The following is a 25,553-nucleotide window of genomic DNA, read 5'->3' as shown; positions in this document are numbered from 1 at the left end:
AGAAAAATATCTGGTCTCTAATTTTAAAGAATAGGATGTTTCACAGTATCAAAAGTGCTTGCTTGTTCTAAAAAGCAGCCCAAGGCTGCAAAGAGCTTAAGCCAGTTGGAGACGTGGTGCGCGGGTAATTTAGGAGTTAGGATCGCTGCTGGGCTGCAGGGAGGGACCATAGAGTCTTGTTCCAGGGGCCACGGGCTGAGTTTGAAGAAGTGGCGTGGACGTGCTCCAATAAATATAAATAAATGTACGTAGGGTCACAGTGCCCGGCATGGCCCAGGGATTCGCTCTGTGAAACCCTAACGGACTAAGGGAGAAGGGGGCCCGGAGGCCAGCGGGGCAGGTGCCTGGTTCAGAGTTCAAGTTGCTCCGGTCCAAGGGAAGTTGTACGGTCTGCCAGCCCCGCTCCCAGCCTCAGGGCCTGTCCGCCGGAGACTAAGGCAGGTGTTTCATCCTAGGAGAATAATAAATTAAAGGCCTTCCCCCTGGGGTGTCTCCATGGCACACCAATGTGTCCCAAAGTGGGCTGCAGGTTGTTTGGGAGCCTGACTGGGGAAGCAGTCTAGAGAGACCTTGTTCTCAGCTCGGCTAGGCCTCGCGTCTCAAGCCTCGGAGGAGCATCAAGAGTGGGGGAGGTGGGGATGCTTGTCCGCTCTCCTCTGTCCTCCTGACTTGGGGAGGCCCCAGAAACTTCCCGTGGAGGTCAGGGAGGAGAGCAACTACTGCCCTGTCGGCCAGCAGCCCCAGCGACCGTTCAGAGGCCTGTGGGAGGGTGAGGGGCCTTTCTTGCAGGAACATCCGGCTCGGTGAGCATCCTTCCTGGGCCAGGTTCTGGGGCAGGCGAGGCCGTGGGCTCAAAGCAGGGCTATAGGCTTGTTCCCCGGGGCTCCCAGGTACTGAGAGGAGGAGGTGACGGCTGGCGTGGCCGCACTGTCCGGGGTCGAGTAGGTGCTGTAGAGACCGGTCACCTGCAGGTCTGGGAAGGACTGGTCACTGCCGCCGGAGACGGGGGTCAGGCCCGAGGCCCCCAGCTCACAGCCCAGTGGGGAGTCTCCGAAGGCGCCCAGTGTGTCCAGGCTGAAGCCCTCATCCTTGATCTCCTCCCAGAGGTTCCCTTTCAAAGACAAGAGCGTTCATGTCAAATGGACCCGAGTTCGAAGGCCATCTTGGGGCTGAGGCAGAGACCACGTGTGGTGTTTAAAGTCACGCGTCGCAGGACAGCATGGAGGAGCCAGCGTTCCCGGCCCTTCCCTCTCCACTGGGAACGTCACTACCATCTCGGAGCCTTGGGCTCCTCGGGAGGGAATGAGATGATCAGAGAACCCACCGCCTAGGATTGAGAGGCTGAAACTAGGCAATGAGTGGGAAACACTCGGCCTTTGTTAAGTGGTACCATCATGGTCAAGCCAGGGGACAAAACCATGATTTTCCCAGCACGTTTTAACTGCACGATAATCCAGGCGGAGGAGCAGGGTAGTTCAAACATACCCATTTCACAGCTATAACTAACTTGCTAACTAACGAACCTGATACCTTGTCCATTTCCCTCACTAGACACGCAACTCCTTGAGGGCAGAGGATTTCTCAGCCGTTGGCTGGCACACAGTAGGCGCACCAGTGTTAGCAAATGGAAGACTTATGAGCCTTCACTGAAGCCTGAACTCCCCTTGCTCATTCATTCATTCATTCATTCGTTCCCCGTGTATTGAGGATGACCATGTGGGTCAGAGTGTGACCTGGCACGAGGTTGGCACATGCAGGTTGAAGCAGTTACTGGTTGAAAATTTGGGGTCAGAGAGGCCCGGGTTGAAATCCCAGCTCTGCCACTTACTAGCTGGGCGACCTCAGGCCAGTGATTTCACTTCTCTTGGCCTCAGTTTCCTCATCGGCAGAATGGGAATATGAAATGGCAGTGGCCTCCCAGGACTGTTGCAGGATGATGTCTCTGAAGTGCTTGGCACAGGGCCTGGTATACCGCAAGCGCTAACTAAATGCTTGCTGTAATTTGCTGGGATTAGGTGGTTGGGAAGTGTTTTCTGAAGGGACGCGCTGTGGGGTAAATGCAGACTGCCCTCCCTGACCTTTCGGGCTGCTCCTCCCCCAGCCTGTCCCTCCCCGCTCCGTTCCCCTCACCCCCTTCCTCCAGCCTCACCCTGCAGAGCGAAGTCCATGATGCTGGGGTCCAGGGCGTCCACCTCGGTGTTCATGTCAGTGCTGATGTTGACGAAGTCCACAGGTGCCCTTCCCACGGTGGGCTGGGGGAGGGGGCTGGGGCTCAGGTCCGGCAGGGCATGCAGGGGTGGGGTCTGGGCTGGGGCAGGAGAGTCTGGGGTGAGATGTGCCTGGGGCTGGGCCTGGTGGTGCAGGGGAACCGACTGCAGGGACAGGGTCATCAGTGGCTGGGGTGGGAGCTGGGAGACGGCCAGGCAGCTGTGGGCCATGGCCACCGTGGTGGCATGGGTCAGCACAGGGGCCTCAGGCTCCCCTGGCTTGCCAGGGCGTCGGCAGCTTTCTGGCCTGTCCGAGATCAGCTTGTCCAGCTCCTCTGCAGGCAAGTGGGAGAGGTCACTCATCAGAAGCCACCCTACAGTTTCTGGGCCCCAGCCCAGGCCTGGATTCAAATCCCAGTGATTTTAGCAAGCCTCTTGGACTCTCTGACTCTCAGTCTCTTCATCTATGAGATGGCGTCACACACTGTGCACAGGGTTGTGGAAGTGGAATGAAATCACAGATTACATAGGGACTTTGAGGAATGAGAGGAGTCTCAAATAACATTGGCTCCTCCCATGGGAGGAGCAATAGGACAATCCTATAACTCTAGGACTTCACTTAAACCTCATCACAGCCCTACGAGAGGGAGGTAAGGCAGAGATTACAAATCCCACGAGATTGGGACAAAATTTATTAACATACAGGGGGTCCTAGCCACTCCCTGCTGCTAAAGAGACATGAAGCGTTGCTGTGGATTGAAGCTTGGATCCTCCTTAATGCTCTTGGATAGAACAAGACGCAAATTACTCTTGAATTATTTTTGGTTGTTGGCTTGTATCTCATTGACTACAACACAGTTTTGAGACTGGATCACTAGGGTCCCAGGATCTACTTGGGTTGCACCCATTTTAGAAACGAGGACACTTTGAATTTAGAAGGTGAAATGGCCTGCCCTAGCTCTCACACCAGATATTGTGTCAGGACGGGCCCTGGATCTCGAACCAGACCCCGGAGCTCTCAGCTGAGGGCCTACTGGATCCTGCTACTACGGTCTTTCTCCCCATCTTATTGAATTGTTCATCTCTGAGCTAGACTCCCATCCCCCTTGATATTCAAACCTCAAACACGATGATATTCACAGGGCCAGGCCAAATATTCCTAAGGCTGGGTGGCATTAGCCTCCCATGCCACTCTTTTCATTCATATGTCACTTGTATGTCCCCAGCTTCCATCTCTTAAGTAAAAAAAAAAAAAGCGGGTACAATATTTTTTTTCTAATCTAAAAGTAATTCACAAACAGGGTAGAAGATTTGGAAAATAGAGAAACGTGAAGAATATAAAAATTACCAGTGGTCTCTCCATTCACAGTAAAGATTTTGGTATATTTCTTCCTGTCCGTGTGTATGTGTGTGTGTGTGTGTGTGTATACATGTATGTCTATAGATATATACATATGTGTGAGTGTATGTATGTATATATATGTATATATGTATACACACACACACATATATATACACAAATGGGTGTGGATATATACTCATTTTAGAATGTGACCATGTTGTGTATATTGATTCATAAGCTGCCTCTTTTCACTTATTGTATTGGGAGCATTTCTTTATATTCCCAAAATATTTTTATCTCTAATACTTGCACGGTATAACATTATGTCTATTTAAATAATCCCCTATTGCAGGATGTCTAGATTGCTTTCAGTTTTTTACTATCAGAAATCACTTCATGATGGATAACTTTGTTCATAAAGCTTTTGATCAAATCTTTGATTTCTTCAGTATAAACTGCCAGAGTAGAATAAGTGGACCAAATTGGAGGACCAAGTTTGCAAGCTTTCGCTACATTACTTTGCCCTGGAAAAGTTTCACAGCTTATGTTCCCACCAATTGTACATGATGATGCTGATTTCTCCACATCCTAGCCCACACTGGGTGTTATTGTTTTATTACTTTGGGAATCTGTACTGATGTGGTAAGAAAGGTAAGGAAGCCATGCTTTCCCATGGTTGTTTCGTTCGACATGTCTGTGGGAGAAACTGGGGTTGTTAGCGAGATACTACAGCTTTTCACGTTTCTGACCAGACTCTTCAATGGACCAGCCACCATGTAGGGATGGAGAGGAGAGGTGTATTCAGGGGAGGGGAGGGGGGACAGTCACCAGGCGCCCATGTCCCCGCGGTGACTGGGCTCATTGTGGGATGGGCAGGACGCCGGGCGGGTGTGTGTGGGGGGGGGCGGGGCGGGGCACCCGGGCCTCACCGGGGTTGGCCATGCTCCGGTGGATGGCGGCCAGGTCCTTCCTCTTCCACTTGTGCATCTCCTCCTCCATCTTGTCGATGCGGGCCAGGTTCAGGGCCCACAGGCAGCCCTTCCGCGAGGAGGAGCCGCTCATCTTATTCTCCACCTTCTCAAAGCACTTGTTCAGGGACAGGTTGTGTCGCACTGAGTTCTTCCAGCCGTCGGGAGCCGTCTGTGGGGAGAAGTGGGCCCGTGGGAGACCCCTGCAGGGACGCCCCTCTGAACCCTCTCTCTCCTTAGGGATCTCACACTCAGGGCTAGAGGGGCAGGGGGACGATGTCAGTGTCCAATGCTCAACCTCGAGTTGGGAAGACAAGAGAGAGAAGGGGGGCATACTGGCAAATGGGAGGGTCCATGCCCTGATTGTACATGGGTCAGCTGCACTTTAGCTCTGGGCAGTGGTTAAGACATGAGGACAAGGCCCAGGGCTGCCAAATCTCCCGCTCTTTCTCTCCCACTCAGGAAGCAAGAAAGATGATGCTAATATGTGGATAACTGGTCGAGTGCATTAAATGCCGATCATTTTTATAAATGCTCATACTTTATTGTTAGGTAACCAGATATTGCAATGCACCTCATACCCTATTCATTTTATTCCCTCTCTGTCTCTCTCTTACTAATGGTCAACCAGGTGCCAGGAGCTGCCAGTGCCTTTACATGCAGATCCTTACTAACCTTGCCAGCTGGGTATCATTCTCCCCATCTTACAGAGGGGGAAACTGAGGCATGAAGGGTGAAACTGAGGCTCAGAGAGGCAAAGGTTCTCACCAAGTCTGTGTTTAGCATCATTATGTTTTACTGAGTCTGTGCTGAATAACTAGGTTGGCCCTCTACCCTTTGCCCCCTGGGATGCCTGGTGAACTCCTCTTCATCCGTCAGAGCCCAGCTCAAATGCCCCCTTCTCTTTCGGGATTTCTTGGCCCATGTCTGTGTGAGTGCACATTGCAGGTGTCTATGGACATAACCAGGGGACTAAAAGGGTGGTCCCGTTTGGCCCGGGGCCAATCCTGGGTTCTGGCAGTGCCAGGGAGAGGCCAGAGCTACTCCAACATCCCTACCCTGGCTGGGCCCCTCACCTTGAAGTAAGGGAAGTGCTCCTTCATAAAGCTGTAGATCTCGCTCACGGGCAGGCTGCCTGTCTTGCTGTTCTTCAGGGCCATGGCGATCAGACAGCTGGAGGCAAAATGTGGGGCAGGCCAGGCATGAAGTCATCTCAGGCTGACAGCCCAAGCCTCCTCTGCCAGGAAGCTGGCCCTGCTTAACCCTACTGGTACCAGCCCCTACACATAGTGTTAGCTCTTGATACCTTTTCCTGGCCCTATGTCTTTCCCACCCCCTGACCTTGACCCTGAGCTCAGCCATTGGTACCGATTTGAGAAACCTTGTCTTTTCCTCCTTTCTATCCGTTTCCCATAACTAATGGGCCTTTAGACTTTCACTAGGCTGCTTACCCCCCCGGCCCAAAATCTTGTGAGGTACATAATACTATTATTTGATGACTTTTTACATCAGAGGGAACTGAAGCTCAGAGAGGCCAAGCCACTTCCCCAAGACCACACAGCTTGTGAGTGACAGAGTGGAGTGCTGGGCTCTGTGTCTGGGGTGGGTTCTCAACCCTGGGGGTTGACTGACCACATGACGGTCCTTCCTAAGAATGGGTCCCACCTGGGGGTTCCCCACTCCCCAAAACCTCCCCCTTGGAAGCCTGGGCCACCACACCCAACTGTCTGAGGTGCCCTCAAGGCAGCCCTCACCCCTCTCCTCCCTGAGGTCCCCACAGTCCCAGCCCCCCTGGATCTCACCTGTATGAATAGATGGGCTTGGGGTAGTGTTTGGGGTGCAGTTCCTGAGATGAATGCACAGCCATGCGGGGCTGGGGGTAGGGAGGCCGTGCCCCAAACGGGGAACCATACAGGCCCACAGGAGCGCACTTCCCACGGGTGGGGACGGGGAAGAGTGGCAGAGAGAGAGACGGTGAGAGAGAGCATCAGTCACTCCGATGACCCCACCCCACCCCACCCCATCTCAGAGAGCCAGATGCAGGGTTTACAACCCCAGCAGACCGTCTTGTCTCCGTCCACTGCAGGGTTTTCGGGGGAGCCAAATGAACAACCCCATGACATGGTGAAGAATGTTATTCCCATGTTCCAGGTAGGTAAACTGAGGCTCAGAACAGTCCCTCGACAGTCCAAGTCAGGAGTGTCTGCCTCTGAGTCTAGGGCCCCTCCAAGCCCCCGGTACCTGCTGGACGCCCGGGGGTAGCGGGAACTGTGGTTGGGAGGTGGGAGAGTACAGCTGTGGCGGGTCCTGCAGGCTGGATGCAGGCTGGCCCCCCACAGGGAACTGGTTCATTTGCTGGGGCCGGGAGAGAAGGAGACAGAGGGTCAAGAGGGACTCCAGCCCTGTTGGACACCCCCCTCCCTCCCTGACCCCTGTGGTGGCACTTACGCTGGCTCCATGGTTGGTCAGGTGACCCAGACCCAGCATGCCTTGGGGGGCCATGCCAGCTGGGCCATGGAGCAGGGGACCTGGGGCGGCTCCCAAGTGCAGGTCAGCTGTCCTGGCCAAGGCACCTGGATAAAGGAAGCACAGAGATGCCCAGGCTGGGGGAATGGTGGCTGCGGGCAGGGACAGCCCAGTCCCTGGGCACCTCCAGAGAATGGAGCCATCCCCCACCCTTGGGGCCTGGCATATAGTAGGTACTTGACAAATTACTTCTCTGAGTATAGTGGTGGAGAGTGGGCTCCTACCAGCTGCAGGCCCCTATCTGCTCTTCTGCCAAGCATTAGCTCAGGGATAGCAGATGTACCCCCTTCTGTGCTGAGCCTGTGACAGACACTGCATCTATCACAGAGTCTCACTGCACCAGCCTGATTTTAGGTAGCCACCTCCAATCAAGCAAAGCTGATGTACAAGATGATCCTGCCTTGGGGCCTTCAGCTCTCCTCTGAGTTCTGGCTGCCACCTGGGCTCATCCTTTGTGTTTTGGTCTGTCTGCCTTGTCCTTTCTGACCAGATCCTTAGCTCCCTGAAAGCCAGGACCTTAATTTATGTGACTCAGTGCTCCAAACACCTGGCATAGTGACAGGCACGCAGGAGGTGTGCAGTGATGGAAGGGGCTTTCTTATTTCACAGTTTACATCTATGGAGTACCTACTGTGTGCAAGGTACTTTCTGCATCGAGTCCTCACAACACCCCATGAGGGCAGTTTTATTATCTTTTCATTGCAGATGAGGAAGGAGGTTCAGAGGGGAAGGCACCCGCCCAAGCTCACACGGCTGTCCTCTTGGGGTTCTAGATCAGGGATTGACAAACTATTGGCCACTAGGCCAAATTGGCCCACAGCATTTTTTTTAAATTAATTTATTTATTTCTGGCTGTGCTGGGTCTTCGTTGCTGCGCATGGGCTTTCTCTAGCTGTGGCGAGCGGGGGCTACTCTTCGTTGTGGTGCACGGGCTTCTCATTGTGGTAGCTTCTCTTGTTGCGGAGCATGGGCTCTAGGCACATGGACTTCAGTATTGTGGCATGCAGGCTCAGTAGTTGTGGTGCATGGGCTTAGTTGCTCCGCGGCATGTGGGATCTTCCTGGACCAGGGCTCAAACCAGTGTCCCTTGCATTGGCAGGCGGCTTCTTAACCACTGTGCCACCAGGGAAGCCCCACAGCATGTTTTTTTAAATAAAGTTTTATTGGCACACTATACCCATTCACTTACATATTGTGTATGGCTGGTTTTGCACATCAGTGACAAAGTTGGAAAGTTTCAACAGAGACCATCTGGGTTACAGGGTCTGAAATATTTACTGGCCCTTTACAGAAAGTTTGCTGACCCCTGCTACTTGGCCAAGAACAATTTGTCCAATGAAAGATACTCCTGGGGACTTCCCTCGCAGTCCAGCGGTTAGGACTGTGCCTCCACTGCAGGGGGAGTGGGTTCAATCCCTGGTCGGGGAACTAAGATTCCCACATGCCACGCGCAGCACAGAGAAAGGAAGGAAGGAAGAAAGGAAGGAAGAAAGAAAGACTAACTCCTAGGCATTACTTTTTCAACTACGGGTACTTTTAATGTACTGTGGTGCTTTTTATTTTCTGGCTTAAAATTACCACGGCATATTTATTTTTAAATACCAAAAGCCTCTCTCTGGTCCATTTTTTGAGTTTCTTTTGATCACTGACAGGCATTCAATTCAGATTTAACAACTTGGTCTGCTGGAGAGAAAATTACACTTATCTAAAAATCTGATTCCATTAATTTTAGCACAGAAATACAGAAGTCTGTGAGAACAATGTATTCCTGCTGGTAGCATCTGTATTTTATTTTAAGAATACAGCTTTATAAAATACAGGAACTTGAGAACCACTCATAAGAGGACAGAAGCAAACCCAGTGTTCGTGTACAGTTACTCTTCCGTCTTGGGGAAGGAAGGCTGCCTAGTGCATGCACTATGGTGATTGTTTTTGTTGACTGTTTTTCTTTGACACTTTCTGTGTCTCTAAACATTTAATCCACTTGCTTTGACTGCAACTAGCTGCTATTTACTGAGCACCTACTGTGTGCCAGGTCCTGAGCTCAGCACTTTCTTCAAAGAAGTCAAAGTACTTTAAAAAAAAATTTTTTTTATAATCACTTTTTAAAATTGCAGCGTAGGGACTTCCCTGGTGGCACAGTGGATAAGACTCTGCGCTCCCAATGCAGGGGGCCCATGTTCGATCCCTGGTCAGGGAACTAGATCCCACATGCATGCCGCAACTAAGAGCTCACGGGCCGCAACTAAGAGCTCATGGGCCATAACTAAGGAGCCCGCCTGCCACCACTAAGACCCAGTGCAACCAAAAAAAAAAAAAAAAAAAATTGCAGTGTAGTTAATTTACAATGTTGTGTTAGTTTCAGGTGTACAGCAAAGCGATTCATATATATATATGTCCTTTTTCATATTCTTTTCCCTTATAGGTTATACAAAATATTGAGTATAGTTCCCTGTGCTATACAGTAGGTCCTTGTTGTTTATTTTATATATATCAATGATAGTGTGTATATGTTAATCCCAAACTCCTAATTTATCTCTCCTCCCCCTCAAAGTACTTCTTTACTTTTTAGAGGTAAATGAAATAAACTTTTGTAAAGGGTCAGACAGCAAATATTTTAGGTTTTGCCAGCCATGTGATCTGTCTTCTTTGTTTTTTAATAACCCTTGAAAAATGTAAAAGCTTTCTTAACACAAAGGCCACAGGCCACAGACTGCATTTGGTTCCAGAGACCGTCATTTGCTGACTGCTTTAGGTGTTCAAGATGTACAGGGGTAAGGGAAGGTCTGTCTTTATTTGTTGCTGAAAACTTAGCTCACACAGAGCCTGGCACACAGTGATGAGCATATGAACAAACCACATACCCCTGGGGAAGGTAGAGTTAGTCCCATTTTACAGAGGCAGAAACAGAGGCCCAGAGAGAGAGAGGGTGACCTGGCCAAGGCCACACAGTGGTGGATGGCAGTGCTGGGCATTGCCCCTCCCCCGCCACCCCACCTCGCCCCCGCGCCTACCTGGGTGCGCGTGTGGCGCACTGGGGCCACCCAGGTCCACATGGCCACTCGTCACCTGCTGCAGCCTCGGCACGTCCACGGCCGTGAGCCACGACAGTGATTGCAGGTCCCCGGGAAGGTCATCATCGCTGGTGGCGGCCAGGAGCCTGTGGGGAGGGGCAGGAGCTCGGGCAGGGGCGGGGAGCTCAGGCCAGCTCTTGGGGGGCTCGCCTACCTCTGGAATCACCCCCTTTAGCCTCACCTCCCCCAAGCCACCCTAATCCTCCAATCTGCCCACTCCCAGAGATCCCCCTTTGGCAGCCAGATTGCACACCCTCAGATCTTCCCTCCCTTTATTCACTTAACACGTCTTACTTAGTCCCTACCCCCAAGTAATCAACACTAATGTCTGTTGAGCACTTACTATGTGCCAGGTACCAAAGCAAGTCCGTCAAGGGTATTAACCCACGGAACACCCCAGTCACCTGATGAGGCAGGTGTTATTATTATTCTCATTTCACAGATGGGGAAACTGAGGCTCAGGGCACTGAGTCACTTGCCCAAGGCCACACGGAACAGGAAGGGGTGGGGCTGGGAGCCCAGCCTGAACTCTTCACCGTGACCCCAGGCAGCCCCTGGAGGTTCCAGTTAGGACCCATACCCACCAACCCTCAACTGATTCACAAGCAAAAGCATAGCTTTCTATGGAAAGAAAAAGTCTGCCCATCGAGGACAGCAGGCAGGTACCCCAATTTGGGGTAACCATGGCTCCCCGGTGCCCTTGAAGTCATGCTCGCCCCACAGCTCCAGGGCCCTGGGCCTCACAGCAGCATCCTGCCCGTGTTATAATGTGGCTGCAGACCGGCCAGGAGCCCACACCACACCCAGCACACCTGCGGCCCCGCAGGCCAGGCGCCTTCTGGTCTGTTGCCCAGAGGCCCATCATCCAAATTCTAAACTCCAGGTCTCAAAACTAGGTGTCCTGGGGCCTCAGAGAGAGAGAGAGAGAGAGAGAGAGAGAGAGAGAGAGATGCAGCCTGTGGTTTTCTCATGCACGTGACCGTGGACCCAGCTGGGGCATCAGCCTCCGCCCCCTCCTGCCATCTGCGTGGCTGCCTCAAGCCTGCGTTCTCTCTCCTTCCCTCACTCTGTCTCTCTTCCCCCCTCCTTCCCATCTCTCCTGCTCTCTCTTTCCTTGTGTTTTAGGGCCACAATTAGCGTTGCCATGGCACCCGCTGCTCGGTTGTAGCCGGGCCTGGGCCCTCAGCCCACCAAGCTGGCATCAGGTGACCACTCGGCTGCCCCAGTGATTGGCTGCCTCGTAGGAAAACAGGGCCTGGAAACGATTTGAAAACTCGGCTGGTCCGTGTCCGTAGCAGCAGTTGGCCCGGCTGCTGTCCCCTGGCGGCCCATTGTGTGACAAACGACTGTTGCCCCCATGGCACGTGGCTCCCATTGTACTGGGGCCTCCCTGCAATTGTTTTTACAGCCCCCCCGGCTGCCGCCCATTTGACCCACTCATAACTCATCTGGACAAGTGACAGCCACAGGCCAGGCCTGGGCGATGCCATCTGTCCCATCAGGCCCGTGGAGACCATGGGGTGAGGCTGAGGGGCAGGGCTTGATGTGCCACCCGCTGTCGCTGTTGGGGGAGCCTGGCCAGCCCCCACCCAGGCCCCTCCTCACCCCACGGCCAGCCGACCTCCCAGCATCTGGTGGTATGAGCTCCACTCCTGCTCAGTAACCTGCTGTGGCTCCCCAGTGCCCTTGCTGCTCTACCTGGTGCTGGGGCCTCAGGGAGGAGTGGACATGAGGCCCTGGTGGCAGGTTTCTCAAGAGGGGGGCCCATGAGAGCCCCCTGAATGGTGGGGGACTTGTAAACACACCAGGTTCCTGGGCATCACCACGGAGCAGGGTATCTGGTGGCAGGGTGAATCTGTTAGATTATGTGTTGGTTAAGAGCTTGGACTCTAGGTTCTAATCCTGATCTTCACTTACCTGTGTGCCCTTGGGCCACTGACTTAACCTCTCTGAGCCTCAGTTTTTTTTTTTTAAATAATGTATATTTATTACTACAAAAGTAATATGCCACAATAACTAATGATCATGAAAGCTGTGAACTACACAAAAACAATTATTAAGAATTTATAAATAACTATAAGTTTAATGCACAAGGAAATAGGTGGACTATTAATACAAAGACTGAGAGACAGTGTTAATTGGGTAACCTTAGAACGACCTTATATCCTTTTCTTTTTCTGTCATATCACTTTTTCTTTTCACACACACGCACTGTATTTTATTTTTACAAGAGATAAATAAACTGACACCAAGCATTGTAAATGGATGACCACAGAGCCTCAGTTTTTGATCTGTAAAGTGGGGCTAAAATAATATTTCCTATCACATAGGGTATGCTGAGGATTAAACATATTGTTGCATGAAAAGACTTGGAACCATGTCTGACTTTGCCATCATTAATATCAATATTAATGTTAATGATAATATTAGCCAAGTCCTCAGGGGACTGGAAATACATCAGAGCTTTGGGCTCTGGGGTCACACAGACCTGCCCCTGCTGCAGCTACCACTAGCGGCTTCCATTTACTGAGCACTTCTTGTATACCAGATGCTGGGCTGCATGACGTGCCCATTTTACAGATGGAGAAACTGAGGCCCCAAGCTCGCAAATGCTCTGAGCTTATTTCCCCCAGAGTGAGAATCACATAATGTAACTGCTTAGCACACAGCTGCACATGTGGTAGGGGCTGAGTTAATGGTGCTCTTTTGATCATTCTTTTCTTTTTTTCCTGCTGTTTGTAAGCCCTGTTGGGCCTCCCCTCCCTCATAGCAGCAGCCCCAGCACCCCATGGCCCCACCTCCATGCTAGGAAAGCCCTTTTGGCTCTTCCTCCCCCACCCAAACTGTGCCCATCCCTGGAGGCTCACTTCAAACTCTGTCTTCTGGCCTCTTAATGCCAGTCTCCTCAGACATCACCCGACCCCACCCCTCATTTTACCCATGGGGAACCTGAGGCCGAGAGAAAGGAGGCAGTTTGCTTCCAATGTCATACTCCAGGAAAGGACCAGGGCAGGGGCTCCTGGCTCCCCATGTGGCCCCTCCCAGCCCAGGAGTACCTTCTCCTCCGGGAAGTCTTCGCCACCCAGACCCCAAGCTCAGGGACGCCCTCTGCATCCTGACTGCTCCCTGGGCCAGTGAGTCCTGCCTTGCCATCCCTCTGCCCACATCCTGCCCCTTGGCTCGCTGAGGGCTGGCCCTGAGCCCCCCATCACCCTGTAGCCCAGGACACAGTGACACTACTTAAATGCCTTCTTGGCCGGTTGAAACAGGCCGACCCCAGGCCACCAACCCAGAGAACTGCTTGACAGTGACTGTCACATCCAGCACTTTTAGCTGTCCTCTGCCCCCTTGAGTCCTTGAGACAGCCTCAGGACAGGGAGAGGGAACAGACAGCCCCACTTTACAGATGGGGAAACTGAGGCCAGACTGGTGAAAGCAAAATTGTGACCAGGACTCGAATTCGGGTCTATCTGCTGCCATCTTGGGCTGTACCTGCAGCACCACAGGCAGAGAACCTGATATCCTCTCGGGCAGATGCCCCACCCTGAGTCCTGGGCTCTCAGCTGGGGGGCTGTGTGAATGACCATCACCCAGGGGCTGGTTCAAATGCAGAGTCTAAGGTCCATCCCAGACCCTGGAATCCCACCCTGGGGCTGTGGGGCCTGGGAAGCTGTGTTTTAGTGCCTCCCTAAGCTCTGGGGGGAGGGCAGCCCTGAGGGGGTGTGGCAGGGGCTTCGGCACAGCTCAGGCTTTGGTTGGATGGATCTGGGTTCAAGTCCTTAAGACCCCCCGTCTGTGAGACCTCAAACAAGTTACTTCCGGTCCCTGGGCCTCCATTTTCTCATCTGGAAAATGGGAGAGGAACAGACCACATCTCCCTGGGTTGTTGCAGGGATCAGATGAGCCAGTGTGTGTTCAACTTTTGGCACAGGCCTGGCCCCCGTTCTCCCTTCTTGGGGGTTTGCTGCTCATTCTGGGGGTGAGCAGCCAGGTCCTGTTCCCCTGCTGCCTCAGGCATCCCAGGGTGGTCTGGTCCCCCCTCCAGTTCAGGCCAGAATGCCTGCTTCCATGTGCCTGACACATGGCCCAGCTGGCCCTGCTGGTCTCCTGAGATGGCTGTGGATGCCCGGGAGCTCTGTGATGGAGTCTGTGGGCCCCGAAGCCTGGCTTATATCCTGCTGCCCCCTAGGCTCAAATGGCATCCAGGCACTTCTTCACTGTGTGTCACAGGAACCAGGTGGTGATGCTCTAGGGCCTAAATGGGAGTGTCCCATCCCCACTGCTGGCCCCAGGGCCTTGACCATCTGTCTCCTTCTCTCCCACCCTCCTCTGCCCCTGCAAAGAGGCAAACAGCCCCCTCTCCACAGTGGCATGTAAAGGTCCCCCAAACCTCTCCCTTACCAATGCCTAGAATTCCCTCATTCAAGGTGTCCCCATGTGCCCCATTCCTGCTCTCTCCTAGCACTTCATTTTAAGTGGCATAAACCATGGGATCCTTGGCAGTTGTGACAAGAGAAAGACTTCTTGGTTCAGGAGCCACCATGGCTTCTGAGCCATAGCCCTTGGAAAGGCACTTAATCCCTAGCCTCAGTTTTCCCACCTATAAAACGGGCACAAATGATAATACGAGCTGTAATATCTTATACCCTGCCTGGGACTGGCTTGCTGGTGTGGAGGCGAAGTGGCTTGTGAACCATCCTGTCATCTGTGAGGGTTTGGGATTATTCCCTGGAGTGTGTGTGTGTGTGAGTGTGAGAGTGTGTGAGAGAGAGAGAGACAGAGACACCCTGTGTCAGTCCCCTGAGTGGGTTTCTCATCTGCTGGAAAATGATGGGATATTTGCAATGCAAAGGAAGAGGCGAACCCAGCCCCATCGCCCTGGGATCTCCCAAGCCCTGTCCTACTCACTCTCTGCATCTCTGGGTGAGGAGGAGAGCCAGCCCCAGGTCACCATGTCGCTGATGCCTCCCCACCCAGGGTCACCTCCAGAGGAAGCTACAAGGAGAACGAAACTATGAAACTTCAGAGACACAGCTCCTTCCATCTGCTCCCTCTGCTCTCCCCACCGTGCCCCCCCTCCTATCTCACCCCCGTCCCTCTGTTCTGACTCTCTCCCACTCTTTCCTTGCTAGTATCTCTGTGTTTGTCTCTGTGTATGTCTCTCTGTCTCTCTCTCTCTGTCACTGTGTCAGTGATGCCCTGTGATGAAGTCCTGGCCCCACTTGTCCTGCCTGGTGACATCAGATGTGCTTCCAAACCTTCCTGAGCCTCGGTTTCCTCCCCTGCAGAGTGGGATAACAATGACAGAGGCAAAGCGCTCACAAGAGGCTCTTAGGAAATGTCCATCCTCTTCTCCTGTCCCATCTGTCTCTGATGCGGCATCCAGGGCCCCCAGATCTCTCGCAGACCTGTCTCTGTCCCACACACTCATTCACCCATCATTCCTGTGTCCCCAGTGCCAGCACTATTTAAAGACACTGAGCCAGGCTTTCAGGGGATGAAAGCAGTTTACCCATGCTCCCACGCCCAGGTAATTCCCACACGCCCAGTGCTGGGGAACCATGGCCCCCGCCACACCCTTCTGCCAGCTCAGGTGACCCCGTGCTCTGACACGGGTGTAGTGTGTGACGGGCCCTGGGCCCCAGGGTACCAAATGTTCCCACCTCCTCCAGCACCCTCCATTGCGCCTGCGTATCTTCTCTTCTTTCACAAAGGATGCCTTCCCTTCTCCTTCTCTGGACCTGTCATCATCCCCCCACTTGAGCCCCCATTTCTCTGAGCTCCAGGGAGCCCCTTAGTGGGCCACAAGCCTCCACCTTCTGAACCTGGCTGATGTCCCCAGGGAGGACAGGGGCTGCATTCCCAGATCTTGGGGGGCCCCAGGTCTGGCAAGGGATACCCCTCAGCACCTTGGGGGGCCCCAGGAGGCCGGGACAGAGGCCAAGTTCGCTGCTGGGTGCTGATGCTAAAGCAGGATCCTTGTACCCTGGCAGGAGCCATACACCAAGAGCCCATCACAGGGCCAGGCATACAGTGGGTGCTTCATAATTACTCAGATTGGACAAGTGAGCAAACAGATCCAGCTGTCTAGATGCCCCACCCCCACTGCCCTGGGGCCCAGGCAGGGGTGAAAGGTTCAGTGTAATTTTATTTAATTTTATAGTTAAATAAAACTGAATCTTGGGCTTCCCTGGTGGCGCAGTGGTTGAGACTCCACCTGCCGATGCAGGGGACACGGGTTCGTGCCCCAGTCCGGGAAGATCCCACATGCTGTGGAGTGGCTGGGCCCGTGAGCCATGGCTGCTGAGCCTGCGCGTCCGGAGCCTGTGCTCCGCAACGGGAGAGGCCACAACAGTGAGAGGCCCGCGTACAGCAAAAAAAAAAAAAAAAAAAAAAAAAAAACTGAATCTTATTACAGCCTGTGGACACAGGTTGGGGTGAGTGAGCCCCTGAGGTGCACCTTGTCCCTAATGGAAGTGGGTTACACAACTGATCTCGCGTCATCCTCACGAGAGCCTGATCAGGGAGGTATGTTACCATTACTACCTTCCCATTTGCCAGGTAGGGACACTGAGGCCCAGGAGAAACAGGCCTGTCTAGGGTCCCCCAGCCAGAGCCTGGGTTGATTACAGCCCCACCGTCCTCTCTCCCTACCCTACAAGAAACAGTTGAAGAAATGTACTCTGTGAGTTCTAGAAAATCCAGGCACTGCCTGATAGGAAGCCATAGGTGGCTACTTAAATGTAAACTCACTAAAATTAAATAAAATGATAGATTCAGTTTCTTCGTCACGCCAGTCACATTTTGAGTGCCTGGTGCCCATACGTGGCCAATAGCTTCCATAGTGGGCCGTGCAAATGTGTAACATTCCCATCATCGCAAAGCATCCTACTAGGTGGCAGCCTTCTGGAACATTCTTCAATCTTGATGGAACAATCTGTGGTGTTTCTACCTTGCCTGAAGACAACTGGACATTTGATTTGGATTTGGACATTTAAGGAGCTGATTTCATGGAAGTTTGAGTTTTATTAGATGTGGGTGTAAAAGAGTCCTCCACCCCACCCTCCCACCAGTGAGGAAGTTGTGGGGAAGGGCTCTGTAAAAACTGGAGCTGCATATAAGGCAACTCATGAAGTAGTGAGCTCTCCATCCTGGGAGCATGCAAGTAGGAGCCAAGGGATGACCTGTCAGGCCCCTGTTGGATGAACGATGAGCCTTAAGCAACCTCCAAGGTTCCTTTTGATACAAAGACCCTGTAACTCAGGGGAGCAGTCTGCAGGTAAATCCCTGGTTGCATTTCCAAAGTTCTAACATCTTGGGCAAGCCCCTTTCCCTCTCCAGGCCTCAGTTTCCCCATCTATAAAGCATTACTGGCAGAGTAGAAGTTCCCTCAGGGTCCCATTGGTCCTAGGTCTCTAGGGAGGCAGAGTAGCACCCCAAGGTTAGGAGCAGGTGTGAAGCCCAAGACAGGCAGGCCCGGGCCTGACCTCTTCCTGGCTGTAGGCCCATCACCTGCCCTGGGCCTCAGTTTCCCTGCATATAGAATGGGAATAATAATAATAATAGCACCTACCCTAAGGGGGCTGTTGAGAATACATTAAGAGTTCACTTAAGCATTATATCAGATGAAGCATCTGATTTCAGTTTAACCTGAAAAAGCAGGTTAAACTATTACCTCAAGGGTTCCAAAGGGGACCCCTGGCAATGCATCCTTCTCAAACCAAGTGGAGGATTTGTCACCAGCAGGGGATCCTCATTAGTGAATAGAAAGCTTTGGGGGCAAAAAGAAAAGAAAAAGACCTAGGTAGCACTCCAGAGTCCCCTTCTGAATAAAAGGGTTCACTCGCAGCTCCCCACCCACACAGGAGGCACTTCTTTTCAAAGCTCGGCCACATCCATCTTCTCCTTATTAGAATGCGCGCGCGCGCGCGCGCGCGCACACACACACACACACACACCTACCCCTAGAGGGCATCATCATCCCCTTTCACAGATAGGAAAGGTGAGGCCAAGCCAGGTGAACTCGCCTCAGCAGCCTCTTGGCAGTGGCCCCAGGTACTGGCCTCAGCACCTCCAGGCTGACCCTCCCCAGGCCTCAGTTTCCCCATCTGGAACACAAGGGGGTTGAGTCCCTTCCATCTCCATGGGGCGGCCACTGGGACACACCACCTGCAGGGCCACCTGGGGTGGAGGACTGTAGAGGTGGGCAGCCCACCTCTGCCGGGAAGTGAGATGCTGAAGGGTACAGTCTCATTCTGAGGGGGTTGCAGCGTGGAGTGTCTGAGAGGTGGCAGAGCCAGGTGGTACCCTGGGAAAATCGACATCAGAGTAATAACCCTTTCTTGTCAGTGCAATAATGGGGCTGCCATTCCTCAAGTGCTTCCTCCATGCTTATCACTTTACCTGTGTTTCCTGTAATGAGTTTTGCTCTGAAGGTTCTGGGCTTATCAGAAGGCCCAGGCCCGCCCTCCGTAATGCTACATTCTGAGCCCATCTCAGCTAGAAAGCCTGGGCCCTGGCTCCCGTGTTTCTCTTTTTGCAGCATTTCAGTGTAGTTTGTTACGAGTGTAGGCTCTGGGGTCCACCAGGCCTGGCTTTGAATCCCACTCAGTCACTTAGTAGTTGTGAGATTTGTCAGCAGTCATCTGCCTCTCTGAGCCTCAGTTTGCTCATCTGTAAAATGGGAGTGCTAACGCCTGTACACATTTCATTGGGGGCTGTAAGGACTGAATGAGATAGTTCAGGTAGGGCGCCCAGCCCATCAATGTGTATTGCGTGCTAGGGGTTCAGATTAGTGTCAACATCCTCCGAAGAGTATGGATTCAGCGTAAAGTGGGCTCCATGGGGAGGTCAAAGTGCAGAGTACCCGACACTCAGGAAGCACCAGCTTCATTCCACAAATTTTTCCTGAACTCCTACCTGTCAGGCCCTGTTCTGGCAGGCAGACAAAGTTCCCTCTGTCCAAGGAGAGAACTTTCTAATTGACCTAGGGATTCAAAGAAGGGGAAGTCTGCCCCATGGCATGCCCACCTTCCTGCCAGCCCTCTTAGGTCTGCATATCCCTCGTCTCCTGACGGCCTGTGGGATGGCTATTTATCATGCCCATTCCATAGATGGGATGGCTGAGGCCCAGAAAGAGGAAGGGATACCCCTCAGCCACACAGCATGTCAGCAAAGGAGCTGGGATTTAAACCACCCACCCTGGAGCCTCTTCATTCAATGTTCTGCCAGTACGGCTGAAATAAATCAAGATGTAAGCAGGAAGAGCAAACCATTATCACGTTATTTGTAGAAGGATTAGGCTGCAAGGTGCCTCCATGGTGATGGGGCCACTGGTCAGGGGACTTTGTGGTAGCCCTGGGCAAAGTGAGATACAGCTGGAGTCCATGGCTGCCATTCTGCACTGGCCAGGGGACCAAGCTGATAACATTAATTAACAATATCTTTAATTGATCAGCCGTGTTAATTAATCCCATGGAAGGATGGAAGATGAGCCAGGAGAGTAGGGCACTGGATGGGGTGAGCCCAGGGGGACCTGGATTCCAGTCCTGTCTCCACTCCTAATGGGGGTCCTTGTGCAAGTGACTCAATGCCTTTGAACCTCAGTTTTCTCACATGTAGAACAGAGGTGATAAAAGGGCCTGGACTGCTTCCTGGTTCAGGGTAGGTAAATCACTGCAGGGCGTGGTACAGTATGTGGCTCGAGTGCTAGGCAAGTGTTTGTGGAATGGATGGATTTCATACCCAGAATTCAGAGCAACCTTTCAAAAGGGACATCAGATCTTGTCACTGTCCTTAAAATCCATCGGGGTAGTAAGAGTCGAGCTCCTTGCCATGATCTGGTCCTTGGCCATTTCCTTCCTTCTCCCCTTTGCTCTAGCAAACCTGTCCATCTTTCAGTTCCCCAAACATTCTATGTTCTCTTTGCACATGCTGTTCCCTCTGCCGGGAATGCTGTTCCATGCACTCATTCACAGCTGGCTATTTCTCATGTTTCTGGCCACAGCCTAAAATTTCCCTCCTCTGAGAGGTCCTCCCTGATCACCCCCACCCCTGGTGGTCTTTCCTGTGTTGTGTCTGCAGAACGTTTAGCGTTTTGCCATGAGGTATATTCATTTATACATGTTTCCAGTCTTTCCACTCTAGGAGGGCAAGGATGGAGAGGCTCTCTATTTTGTTCAGTACCCACCAAAGGGCCAGGCACCCTGTGAGCATTTATTCCATACATGCTGGAGTAGGAAAGGGAAGAGGGATTCCCCCACAGGCCAGCCCAGTTCAGCTCCAACACAACTTGTGTTCCCCAATCTCTATCCATTTCCCACCCAGCTTAGACACCACCTCCCCCAGGAAGCCCTCCCAGGCCCGTCCAACATCTCCCAGTGTTTCCATCCCCAGGAATGACTAGTGCTATTAGTATCTACCCATGGCATAGATTCCTGAGATCACTCATTAATTTTAACTCTCTTGTCTACTCCTGACTTCTCAATGCAGAGCCCACATTTAACCCTTTATTTCCTATCTTGGGAGTTCTCAGAATTGAGACAGCAATTGTGCAGTGGAAGGAACATCTGTTTGGGGTTCGAGTCCTATCTCAACCCCTTTGTAGCTGTGTGACCTTGGGCAAGTCACTTCACATCTCTGTGCCTCAGTTTTCCCATCTGTAAAATGGAATAAGAATTCCCACCACAGAGGGAAATTGTGAGGATAAGATCAGATACCCTGTAAGAAAGGGCACCAGGCAGGTACTCAAACATTTCTTTCTTTTCTCCTCTGGCCTTTCATGGCTACTAGGAGGGGTTTGCCAAGAAAATATTGTCTCTGCGGGAGTGGGGTGTCAGATCAGCATCCCTGCAGTACAGAGAGGCACATCTGCTATGATTATAACCAGGAGGTTTTACCTGCCTTCTGGAGATATGGTTAGTAAGAAATTGTTACATTGTTACCAACTGTTCTTGTTTACGATCCAACCTTTAAACAAAAGGGATTAAACATTCCATGCAGCTGTTTATTTAGTGAACATATCATTTGTAATATCTTTCCTAACCGTTTACAGGAAGAAGAAAATCGAATGCCATTTTAGCAAGCTTAGAAATTCCCAACTGGGCCAAGAATGAGCTTAATGTGAAATGATTTGATTAGGAATTTGGAAAAGAGACTCTTCCCTTTTTAGAACTTGGCTCAGGACTTGGTGTGCGTGGGCATGCTGTGTGCATGTTTCTAGGGGTGGAAACACAAGACCCCAAAGGAGGACTGCACCCCACGAAGGCTACCTCTCTTTCCTTGTCCGAGGGTAGGCGAAGGAGCTATTCTGGCCACCCTGAACACCCTGAAGGGTGCAGGGTTGTAAAGATGCTCAGATGGTCACTGCCCCTGCCATATGGAGCCCCTCACCCAAGGAGATTACAACCGATGGGTGGAGCCACTCTGGAATGGGGGTAAACCATCCCCCACACTCAGTGCAGTGGGAGGCTTAAGAGGAAAGGCAGGTGGTGTCCACCTGCCCTGGTCCACAGGACAGGACTTTGTCATCACTTGAGAGTGAAACTTCTCTGAGTTTCCGTGAATGTGCTATTTCTCATGTGCTATTTATCCCTCCATCTCTCCATCCGATGCATATTTATAAAGTTATCTACTGTGTGCCTGGCACTGCGGTTCACTGATGAGAAAACCACTGTCCAGAGAGGGAAAGGGTTTTGCCCAAAGTCACCTCCTTTATTAGAGGAGGGACTGAGGGTCTGGGGAATAAACACCCGGCACAAGGCTCTGTAATGATAACCACTGAGCAGCATGGCTCTGGGAGAAGCTGAAGTTCTAAGGAGCTAACAGCCTGCCTCCTTTTGCAGCTCTGGGCATCCGTTTTCCAATCTGTAAAAGGAGGTTGTTAGATCTGACCTCTAAAACAAGGAGTTAGCACACAGTAAGTGCTTAATAACTCTCATTATTTCCTAGTACCCCTAAGAGTGGATTCCCTCCTAGTTTTGAGCCAAGGGGAAAGCAGCTAACCCACGTTGAGCACGAGCTGTTGTTAGCCATTGCTCAGGAGATCCTCAGCCCCAGGCAGCGGGGATGCTGCTGCCCATTTGCTGTCTAGGCCGGGCCACTGACTCTCGACAGCTCCCTGGGGACAGGGCAGCTGCCTCCAGCTGCTACGCCCCCCACCCTCCCTGCACACAGCCATTGAGACTTAACGGCCAAACTCAGCCCCTGGGGATGGAGGGGCAAGCAGCTGCATGGAGGGCTGCAAGGGGGCTGGAACCAGGCTGCACTAGCAGCCTGAGTGGTCCTCAGAGTCATTCTCTGGAGATGTGGGAGGGGGAATGAGAAGCCCATAAACTTCTCCTGGTCCATTATTCAGGGAGAAAAATGGGAGTGGTTGGAAGGGGTGGGGGAGTCTCTGTATAATCATAAAATCTCCCCTCCATGAGAAAGCACTCTACCCCAGGCCTGGCTGAACACCATTTCTAGATGGAAGCACAGGATCCTCCCAATGACCCACAAATTGGGCTCTTTCATTGCTCCATTTCCCAGATGAAGAAACTGAGGCACAGAGAGGGGCAGTGACTTGTCCAGGGTCACACAGCTGTGAGGTGGTGGAGAAACTTGCTCTGTTCCAACCCCATGCGCTCTTCACCAGTGGGGCATGGGGGTGGTGGCCATGGTACCCTCTGGGTGGGACAGCCTAGGGTTCGAGTCCCCACTGTCCCCATAACTACTTGCATAATCTTGTAAGATCACTTAATCTGGCTGAGCCTTGGTTGCCTCATCTGCCAAATGGGCACAAGAGTGCTACTCTCATAGGGTGGTTGTGGCACAGGGCAGGCAGGTACTAAAGGGTTAAGAACCACCAGCTATTATTATTGTTGTTGTTGTTATTTTGTTATTGTGCCTTCTGTTTATGCTGTTTAACATAAGAAAATAGCCCTGAATCCATGTGGAAAAGAACAGCTGGACCCCCAGGATTTTTCCAAGATCATATAGTTGGCAAGTGATAGAGTTAAAATTGTTATTTAATCTTTCTAACAACTCTATGCAGTGGGTACTATTTCTGTCCCCATTTCATGGATGAGGAAACTGAGGCTCAGAGGTCCACACAACCAGAGAAGCTGGGATTCTAACTGACTCCAGAGCCAAGCTCCTAACCCTTAGGCTGTCCCCAGCCCACTTGCCGTGATTTAAACCCTTTCAGCGCAGAAAGGAAGCCCATAGGTCTTTGGTTGTGCGATCTTGGGAAAACCATTTCACTTTTCTGAGCCTCAGTTTCCTCACCTGTACAATGGGGGCTCATCTGAGCAGCCTCCCAAGCTGGGCATACAGTAGGTGCCCACACACTGCTGTGTGCCTGGCCCACATCTGGGGTCCCAGCCCCGCCCACAGCAGTCTCTCAGCAAATATTTGTTTGAATGTGTGGCCTCATTCGGGACTCAGAAGGCAGCCTTCAGGCTCACAGCCCTCTGGAAACAGCCGCCCTCTAATTGGGGGCTTCGGTCTTCCCTAAAGGCACCGCTGGTGAGTTGCTGTGGCCCCGGGAGGTCAGACAGCCCCTGAGTAAACAGGGCTGATCTGATGTGACAGCCTGCTCTTCCCAGGCCAGCCCCTGTCCTGTCCCCACTCCACAATCTGGGCTGTGCCCCCTCTACCCATGGACACGGTACTTGCCTTGTGGGTGGGGCACTGGGAACCGGGGCAGCCCTTCAGTGGCTCAAGGGAGAGAGGCTGGGATACTTCCTTTTTCTCCTCCTCCCTCCCTTTGCTGGTGACCTTGGACAAGCCCTTTCTCCTTGCTTGGGGGGCATTTCCTGGAGCCCTGTTAAGACCACTGGAGGAGAAGCAATAACTGCTATTGTCCTCAACATCTACCCAGTTGCCCAGTCTCTCACCCAGGCGGGGACAAAAAACTGCAGGTTTTCAGTGGTCCCATTGCCCCACGCCACAAGTCACACACCCTCAGAGAGACCACCTTCGAAACCAAAATCTTCTAGCTCTCCTGCAAAATCACAGAATGTAATGTAACCATAGTTCTTGGTCAATTTCAGAAACCATAACCAGCACATAAACACTTTAAACAATTCAAAAAGATACCATTTGTTATTGTTGAAGCCCTCACCTGTATTCCTGTGGAGAGGGGTGGTGATTTTGCCCTGAGTTTCGAATAATTCCTGACATCATGGATGAGATGTCACTTTCTATCATCTCCTTGGGGAAAAGACAAGCAGAAAACAAAGCTCCCATCAGCAACGATGTGGACAGGGCAGAAAACTCATAGGTTTCCCACAATTCAGAAGGATGGAGCTCAAACAACTAACAGAACTCTTTAAAAAAAAAAATTGTAAAGCAATTGTATTCCAATAAAGATAAACGAAAAAAAAGTACTAGAGGATTCCTGGGTGTCACAGGTCACTTTCCCAGGGCAATTCTACAGGGTTTTAGAAGCAAATGAAGAGAACGGAATGAAATTCCAGGTTCTTTCAAATTAATGGAGGAAGGGCAGAGGAAGGCTCTAGAATCCAAATGTCAAGTCTTGGATAATGTGGACTTGCAAAATAGGAATCAGAAAAACCTGATTCCCTTCCAAGCCTAGTATTTTCAACCACAGCTCGGCTTGACCACTTTGGAAAAAATAAACAAAAAAGGACAGTTTGATGTGTCATGTATGTTTCTCTGGGGGAGCCAAATTCCCACTTGCAAAGGGAATAATCTCCGCAGGGCTCCCGCCCTGGAAATGCCTTCAAAAATGCCACATGTCCAACTCCCCACTCCACCTCCTCACCCCCCGCTGCACACAAACTTAACCTTTAAAAGAAATCTTCCCTAAGTTTCTCAAACTCTGAGGCTGAAACGAACACAGAAACCCACTAGACTCTCAGATCCGCCCCCAAAGTCATCAAGGACCCGTGGAAAGGAGAAAAGGGGAGTAAAGAGAGGCAGCTCCCCGCGGCCCCTGCCCCGGGTCTCCCCTCAGGAAACGCAATGCAGGGCACTGCCCGGGAGGAGGGAGCAAAGCCGACCCTGCAAGGCGGTACCTGGAGCCGATCCTCGCTGGGCCGCCGCCGCAGGCGCTCCTGGGGCGGGATGGGGTTTCTGAGGGGGGCTCCCTCGCTCTCGCCCCTCGCGTTCTGCAATTTGGCCGCCGTCGCAGCTCGAACCGTTTTTAAATTTCCCTCTCTGGAGCTGTCCAGCTCAGAGCATGCGCAGTAGCTGTGCGGGGGGCTTTTCCCCAAGGGTCAGTTACAGGGCAGGGTCAAGGGGATTGCAACGGGCGTTTCCCAGCAGCAGCGAGCCTTGCACGCCCCGTGGCTCCGGGTGGGGTGTGGCGCAGGGGTAGGGACACCCCTCTTCAAACTTTGCCAGCAGTGGCCCCGGCTGCACGCCTGCGAGCATGCGTTGAGGAGCAGTGGGAGGGTGATTTAGGCCAAAAGAATTAAGTTGCAAAAGGATG

General features: G+C 52.1%; 1 protein-coding gene across 1 annotated transcript; it reads right to left on the bottom strand.

Moving 5' to 3' along the window:
- Positions 1–851: 851 nt before the first annotated feature.
- Positions 852–24,307, bottom strand: FOXN4 (forkhead box N4). The gene is made up of 9 exons (XM_060119472.1): positions 24,222–24,307; positions 10,058–10,203; positions 6,966–7,090; positions 6,759–6,872; positions 6,320–6,447; positions 5,594–5,690; positions 4,479–4,689; positions 2,150–2,542; positions 852–1,111 (listed from the first exon to the last, which is right to left on the bottom strand). Exons 1-9 carry the CDS (start codon positions 24,305–24,307, stop codon positions 852–854), a joined length of 1,560 nt encoding a protein of 519 aa, XP_059975455.1.
- Between the last annotated feature and the right edge of the window lie 1,246 nt (positions 24,308–25,553).

The sequence above is a fragment of the Mesoplodon densirostris genome, chromosome 15 (genome assembly GCF_025265405.1).
Source record: "Mesoplodon densirostris isolate mMesDen1 chromosome 15, mMesDen1 primary haplotype, whole genome shotgun sequence".
In the NCBI taxonomy this organism is placed as follows: domain Eukaryota; kingdom Metazoa; phylum Chordata; class Mammalia; order Artiodactyla; family Ziphiidae; genus Mesoplodon; species Mesoplodon densirostris.
Note: the sequence above shows the minus strand (reverse complement) of the source record. Positions and strands in the feature narration are given on the sequence as shown.